This window comes from Lepidochelys kempii, chromosome 11 (genome assembly GCF_965140265.1).
Source record: "Lepidochelys kempii isolate rLepKem1 chromosome 11, rLepKem1.hap2, whole genome shotgun sequence".
NCBI lineage: Eukaryota > Metazoa > Chordata > Testudines > Cheloniidae > Lepidochelys > Lepidochelys kempii.
Window position 1 is genome coordinate 9,163,189 of NC_133266.1, and position 8,088 is coordinate 9,171,276.

The 8,088-nt window shown below is 48.8% G+C and overlaps 1 protein-coding gene across 3 annotated transcripts in view; it reads right to left on the reverse strand.

The window, feature by feature from the left end:
* TFCP2L1 (transcription factor CP2 like 1) overlaps positions 1-7,817 on the reverse strand; it is a 41,666-nt gene extending 33,849 nt beyond the window's left edge. Inside the window, exons 1-2 of one of the 3 annotated variants that reach the window (XM_073305066.1) lie at positions 7,669-7,817; positions 676-827 (exon numbers count right to left, since the gene is read on the reverse strand). In XM_073305066.1, the coding sequence (XP_073161167.1) occupies positions 676-827; positions 7,669-7,730 (214 nt within the window). In that variant the 5' untranslated portion in view covers positions 7,731-7,817. Of the gene's footprint in view, positions 1-675; positions 828-1,757; positions 1,880-4,091; positions 4,193-7,668 lie in introns of those variants that run through there. The other 2 variants (XM_073305067.1, XM_073305065.1) reach the window with 2 other exon arrangements.
* Positions 7,818-8,088: the final 271 nt, after the last annotated feature.

The following is an 8,088-nucleotide window of genomic DNA, read 5'->3' on the forward strand; positions in this document are numbered from 1 at the left end:
TGATCATTTCAGATATCAAGCAGCATAACCTCTCCTGCTCTGGTTTGCTCCTGCTCTGGAGGTGCATGCATGTGTCCATCTGGGGGCCGAAGTTAGCCTACAATATAGGCAATATGGAACCTTGCTAAACTGCAGCTCAGTAAGCTGCCAAGTTAGATGCTTAGCTTTGCCATCTACAGAAGCATGGAGCAATGACATTCCACCACTGTGATGAGATAGGGCCAGCATGAGTGAGGTCACACTCTTCATGGAACAACATAAGAGCATCATACACCTTCCTGGCCCATCCACTGGCAATTCACTGAAACACAGCTAGGGCACTCATAACTGAGTTGTGTCAGTGGTACTCCTAATGCTTACCAGTCTGCCAACTTCACCCATCAGCACTGGGCTCCCCCCACCCCATTGCTGGGATACTAATGCATGTCAAAAAGCAAAATTTCAAATGAGCTCAACAGAATCCAGCACCTGCTACATGAAAACGTGTGGACCAATCTCTAACTGCTGTGCGTCAGTTATGAATTCAGTGGTGCTTCACCAATTGGCACCAGCTGAAAACCTGACCCATATAGGTCCAAAATTCAAAGCTTTCCCCCCAGGCAAAACAAAGGAGCAAAATTCAATTGTTTTATCATAAGCCATTTCCAAGGGACATTCCTTCCTTTAGTTTCTTACCTTGGTTGAGATAGGTAAGGGTTTCTTCATGCAGCTTTACAGCAGGGGATGTGGCTGTGCAGAGAACATACTGAAACGGAGGCAGTTTGGTGTCATTTTCAGGAGACAGCTGGGGCTCCTCCTGTTTGAAGATTGGCAGTGCAAGGACGTCACTGAAACATAGAATTAACACACGTTTACTTACAGCAACTTAGAGGAACAAAAGATGAGAATCCAAATGTGAAATTCCCTCACTCTGGACATGTAGGTGATGATCCAACAGAACAGAAGAAATGGAGATCACTTCTCACACATAGTGAGTTATACACACTACAGGTAGATGTCTACACTAGAGCTGGAAGGTGAGAGTTCCAACTCAGGGTAGACATAACAGTGCTAGCTCTGATTGAGCTTGTGTGCCAGAAACAAAAGTGTAGCCGTGGTAGAAGGGGATAGCAGTCCCTACTACATACCTATGACCATGGTAGCTAGCGTCCCCCACCCCCCGCACTGTGGCTACACTTTTATTTTTAGAGCACTAGCTAAATCAGAGCTGGCACAGATGTGTCTCCTCAAGCTGGAATTTACACCTTCCAGCTCTTGTGTAGATCGTACCTTAAGAGGAAATAAGAGTTTGGCTTGCGCAGAATAACAGTGCATGGAGTCTCCCCGTTCAGTAAGTTAGTACCAGGCACACTTTAGCACATAGCATCAGTACAATGGAAGGTCCTCACGAATTACTTGAGTTAGTAAAAATTAAAGAAAAGGAGTACTTGTGGCACCTTAGAGACTAACCAATTTATTTGAGCGTGAGCTGTAGCTCATGAAAGCTCATGCTCAAATAAATTGGTTAGTCTCTAAGGTGCCACAAGTACTCCTTTTCTTTTTGCGAATACAGACTAACACGGCTGTTACTCTGAAACCTAAAAATTAAAGCTGGTTGAGAAGTGGATTTTGTAACGGGGGGGAGGAAGGGGCGAGGAAATGATGAAAACTAACATTTCAACGAAAGCGAAAAGCTTTTTGAAGAAAGTTTTGGGGTTTTCATCCGAAAGAAAAAAGCCTGGGAAAAAAAATTCAGAGAAAAGTAAAATGAACCCTACCTGTCAAGGATTGCTTGGTTAATTCTGCATAACAAAGCAACAGCCCTTTTCCTCAAAAGTAAGGCATCCTTCCTTGCGCCTACTAATCCCATCCATTTGCTTCTCCTCACAGAAAACAGCCTTCTCCCCACCAAGCTATACCCTTCCTCTACCTAACCCTTCCCATTCCCCCACAAAACCATGCCTCTCCCTCCCACAATGTAGACACACTCCCCGTAAACTGATCCCATCCTCCCAAAGCCAATCAGCTCACCCTGAGCTCATCACTCCCTAAAAATTCAGCCCCCCCGCCCAACAATTGGTGTGACTGACTAATAAGTCAGGGCTGGTCAGGGCACCTCAGGAAAAAGGGTGGGGAGAATGGGGGAGGCCTGGCCAGAGTTAAGCAATACAGTCATCAGGTTAACAACGATGGGTATTGGGAATGAGCTTTCTTCCACAACAATCCAGAGTCACTCTGCTGTGCAACCAGTTTATATGGCCTGTTGGGATGTGGATGCCTCATCCTACCATGTTAAACAGCTTCAGGATTTGGCACATATTGAATAACTTGCTTCCGTATGTACCGTTTGTACCGGAAGATAGTGCTTAGCCTTGGAGTTCAGCTCAAAACTTTGTGGCTTGGTGCAGGGTTTTGTTCTAGCCCATTAGAGTAGCCAGTCACCAGGTTGAATCCAGATATCACAGCTTCTCCAAAATAGACCAGATCCAGCCATTTGGCCTAGGTCCCTCCCTCATTCCAATTTAAAAGTCTTTAGAATTTAATCTGTCCACAATATAGCATCAGGTTCTGCCCTCAGATGCATCTACACAACTCCCATGGACCCAAATCTGACCTCCTTTGCAAGTTTCACGCTGGCATAACTCTACTGACTTAAATGAAATCAATCTTGACACCGTCAGAACAAAACGAAGCTCATACACATTCAGAGTGTCAAAGCATGACCAGGCAAGGGCATCCCTACACTGCAGCTGTGGTCATGCGTCCCAGCACCCGTAAACAGACTCGCCCGAGCTTTCCTTGAGTTAGCGCCCTAAAAATAGTGGTGTGGACACTGTCAGGTGCAGGCTAACCATCCAAGCTCAGACACAGGGGGTCAGGCAGCTTTGGACTCAACCGCGAACCCATGCTGCTACTTTTAGCCTACTAACTCAAGCATCCCACCCAGGCTGAGGGTTCTCTCCCAGCTGTAGAGTAGACAAACCCTATGAAAATAGATGCCAGTGTTAGCAGCCTTATCTCACGATGCCTCACTATAAAGAACCATATTAGTCTTCCCAGCTTCTCTAACACTGAGCCCTACTTCTGTTCATTCTGTACTGTTTGTAAGACTACTAAAGTATAACTCGACCACCTCCTGGCTCAGAACAGAAATCTTTACAGCCACCTCTTGTCTCCACCAGGCACATGAAACCTCTTGACTTTCAGGTTATTCAGGCAGCAGCTCCATCCATTGCATTAATGCTTATGTGCACAAACAAGCATCAAAAACAACTGTCTAGGCACATGGCATGCTTGTGCAGTTAAGAGCATTAAGGGAGTTTGTTCTGCCCATGCGGGTTAATGATCCACTTGTTGTTAGCTTTTAACTCTCAGCACCTACAACCTTGGGGAGCTCTCTCCAGGCCATTAAATCAAATGGTACTAAGCAGTCTGCAGTAAAGACTCAAAAGTTCCTGGTTCAAAAACAGTCACTCCTATTTATGGAGAAATAAAGCCATGGAGCAGATCAAGCGAAGTGTAAGGAGAGGCAGGAGTTTTTTCCTTCAATAGCCACCACGAAAGTGTCCAGCCCCATTCATTGCGCTGGTTTTAGAGGAGTACTTGTGGCACCTTAGAGACTAACCAATTTATTTAAGCATAAGCTTTCGTGAGCTACAGCTCACTTCATCGGATGCATACTGTGGACAGATTCCTTTTCTTTTTGCGAATACAGACTAACACGGCTGCTACTCTGAAACCTGGTTTTAGAGGCGATCACAATTCTTGCCTAACTGAAACACCAGCTTTCCCCAATATGATGTTGAAGGCCTATTACAGTGAAGAAGATCCAAATGCCTACAGATAGATTTTGAGAACAGTATTTCTTCTACAGGGACTCCACGATACTTTCCACACTCATATCGGAATCATTCTCCACTGAAATGCAACCACCTCTGCTGCACAGGAGCTCTTACCCCTGCACTATCTACACAATGCCACGAGGATGCAAGATGCTTTACAGAAAATATAACACACAGTCCCTGTTCAAAGGCTGCACAGTCTGAGGCCTGGGCTACACTAGGGCGGGGTTCGAACTAAGATACGCAACTTCCGCTATGCTATTCACGTACCTGAAGTCCAAGTATCTTAGTTCGAGTGACCTGGCCGTCCTCACGGCGGCGAGTCAACCGCGGCGGCTCCCCTGTCAACTCCGCTTACTCCTCCTGCCGAGGTGGAGTACCGGCGTCGATTCGGGGATCGATTTATCGCATCTAGATGAGACATGATAAATGGATCCCCGATACATCAATCACTACCCGCCAAGCCGGCGGGTAGTGAAGACGTACCCTAAGAGCCCGATCCTGCAAATGCAAACAAACACCCAGTGGGCCCATAATTAACAACTTTGGGCAAATGATACATTCCTCATCTGGCTGAAATGACATGGAGAAACGTAGGAAGGCGGAAGGCAGAAGTCAAGTGCCTAAATGCCATATATCATATTCCAGTCTAATTCCTCTAAACTTGCAAAGCATGCTATAGGATAGTTAATGACCACAAGCATTCAAGGACTCTTAATTTCATTTGAAAGGTTAGTGGAAAGTCTAATCATAAAAAACAATTGGGAAACTCCACAAAAAAGTGCTATTGTAGATAAGTAAACAGAACTTTTTATTCTGATTTAGTTGGGGATTGGTCCTTCTTTGATTAGGGGGTTGGACTAAATGACCTTCGGAGGTCTCTTCCAACCCTGATATTCTATGATTCGATGATCTCACAGGGGTTAATCCAAAGCCCACTAACTATAACATGCTTTAGATCAAACCCACAAAGAACATTTTACTTTATGGTATTTGGCACATAGTGTATCAAAAGTCTGGCAAAGAGACAAGGTTTTAGCAGCCAGTCAAGGACTGAGATCATATACATGGCAGGTACATAAATTTAGGCATGGCAAATAGAACTGAACAAAGATTGTGAAGTGCTGTCCTGTCTACCATTCTGGAAAGCAGTTTTTTCTATAACTGACGCTCCGTAACAGTTCCCATCTTATTTCACACAGAACTTATTTTTAAAGTTTCACTTTTAAGCTAAAGTTCTCCAGGACTAGTCTCTACCGGAGGTCAAATGCACTTACCATATGGATTTTTGGAGGTACGGGGAGGGAGTTTGTTGAGTGATTCCGCCATTGGGAGAATAAGGAGAGTGAAACAAATTAACACCGTTCCCATGAGGAAGAATCAAGATTTTCTCCCCTCCCCACCAAAAAGCCCCAACTTGAAGACCAGGTCTACACTACAGACTTCTGCCCATATAGCCGTCGGTTAGTGATGTGAAGAGGTGTGATCCCTGGCTGATACAGGGCACCCGCAGAAGTCCCCAGTGCAGACAGCTCCTACATTTCTACCAGTATAGCTTGCTTCATGCACAGGGCATGATTTTACTTTAGTCTTTTTTGACGGGGACAGCTGCATCCACTCTAGGAAAGCTTTGCTGGTAAATTATTCCTAGACCAGTGAAGTGCTCAGCTTCCTAGTGTAGACATGGCCTCAGGTCCTGCTTGTACAGGGATTTTTGGCAGTATTATACTTAAACCAAAATACACCCCCAATGCATTGGGCTGAATTACCCTGGTAGACTACCAAAGTACATCACACACCAGCCTCTTTTGCACAGCCGCAGTGTTTCTGCCTCAGAGATTACACTGGTAGTGTAGATACATCCATGTAGTTATCTGTGCACCTTTTCCTAGTCTAGACAAGCCTCAACAAGTCTGGCAGAAAAGTAGCCCTCACCGAAACCAGGTGTCTTCATATGTTCCAGTGCAAAATGGGGGGGGGGGGGTTATTGAACAGTGTTAGGAGGCATCAGAAGTCTTTGGGTTGCATACCGTCACCCGTCACTGTACTAGAGCGAATGGCATGCTCTCCATGTTCCCTAACAGCCAAGGTAGCGGACACACTGTACCAGCCCTCGGGGTTGATGCAGCCTGCTTCGCTCATTTACCAGCTCCACGCAAAGGGAGCTGGGCAACAACCCCTCTAAGTTATTAATACACACACCTTGGGGGGGGGGGCAAGAACATGTCATGTAGACAGTTGAAGATACACTGGACCTTCATGGCAATGAAAAAGTGGCCATTATGTAAGGGGGCGGGGGGGAGAGTACTCAAATCGTATACTGTACCACTGGAGAAAGCAAGGGATTTTGTACTTAAAGCATCCTATACATATAGGGGCTAGAGTGTTTAAGAATGCATGTCTAGCAGCCTAAAGGAAGATATTACCAGGCTTCTGAGTGCTTAAATGGGCAAGTTGAATGATCCCGGAGATAGCTGTTATACAGAGATATGCTTTGAAAACGACAAGTTGTGAACCAGGCTCTGCTGGTGTAAATCAGCTCTTATCCACTTCCACTGAGTTATGCCATTTCCCACCAGCTGAAAGTCTTCCCCTATATATTTTAAACAATTTTCATGAACATTCAGCAAAGTCAAAAAATGAAATCCCCAGTTGTCCATTAGAGGGGAGCAATGCTTCTAACCTTTCATCTAGGAAGTCTGTAAAAGGGGAGCAAATGTGGGGTTAGTCATTTAATTCAATGTGACTGGTGTGAAAACAAGACAGGATATAACTAGTTTGGACAAGCTCACAGCCAGAAGCTGGGGCCAGTTAGCCATCCTCCAAAAAGAAAAGGAAAAAAAAAACACGACATCCTGAGAAAATCGGTCTTCCTAATTTCCAAGACAGCATTTTCTACAGCCACTTGACAGCGCTTTGCAGAGAGAGTTGTAACTTCTCCCTTTGAAGTGGTCTAGTTAAATCTCTACAGAAGAAGGCAATCCTCAAGGGCGATCATCCAAAGTTCAACAGCCAGCAGTGTCTATTAAAAACCCTTTCAACCCGATCTGACTGCCAGCTCTGGCAAGAAATGGGGAGAGCCCAGCCCTCACCCCCAGTTTAGCTTTCTGTGACTCAAAGCCAAGGCCACACAAATTCCTTAAACCCCTTCATAGTTCTAGACAGCAAAGGTGGGAACGTTTCCAAGGGAACCCAAAAAGAAGAAAACTTTCTAGGAAGCGGATTCCCCCTGGAAACAGCACAAGACAGCTCAAATTAAAAGAAACAAGCCAGCAGATTCGCCGCTCCTTTATTCGGATAATATTGGTTTCACACCAATGTCACCCGAGTGGCGGATCTGCACCAGCCCGAGGAGATCCACGCGGGGTAGCTTGGCACACCAACGCTCCTGCCCCTCGCCCAGGGGATTTCTCCCTAGCCGACACACGCTGCAGCGGAGGCTGGCTTAGCCCAGAGCCGCTGGCACCCGCCGCGCGGCAGGGCAGCGTCCGCGGAGGACAGCGGGGCAGCGCCACGCCCGCCCAGCGGGGAACTCGCGCGGAGCCTCCCCCCGGCACAACGCAGTGGAGACACCGCGGGCAGGGGGGCGCCCCACCTCATAGCCCCGCTACGCCTTAGCGCCCCCCGCCGGAACGTGCAGTGGGGCCAGCCTGCGCTGCGCCCGGGCAAAGGGCACCGGGCTTTCCAATGCGCCTGGAGCGCAGCAGCGCCCACCCTGCCCCGCTGCGCTCCCCGGCTCCTCCGCCGCGCCAAGGGCTGCGCTGCCCGGGAGCCCCCCGCCGCGGGCGCGGGCAGGGGCGGTCACTGCGCCCCGGGGGAGGGGTGCAGCCGGCGGCGCCGGACTCACCGCAGGTAGCTGCCGGTGGAGTGCTGGTTGTAGTGCTCGGGCTGCGTGTGCCAGAACAGCATCGTGGGGAGCCAGGCGCCCAGCCTGGCACAGCGCGCACCGCTCCGGACCGCGGCCGCCCGCGCCGCCACCTGCGCTTTTATGGCGCGGCCCCGCCGCCGGCTGGTTGGCCGGGCCCTGGCGCCGAGCTCAAAGCGAGCCCTCCCCCGGCTCCTCCTCTCCGCTGCCCGGCCCGGGCGGCTCCACCCTGGGCTGGGCGCGCAGGTGGATGTGCCGCGGCCGTTTCCCTGGGGAGAGGGCAGGGCGCCCAGCCCCACAGGTGCCCCAAAGAGGGGGCAGGACACCTAATCCCATAGGTGCCCCAGAGAAGGGGGGCAGAGCAGCCAATCCCGTAGGTGCCCCGGGGAGATGGGGCACACA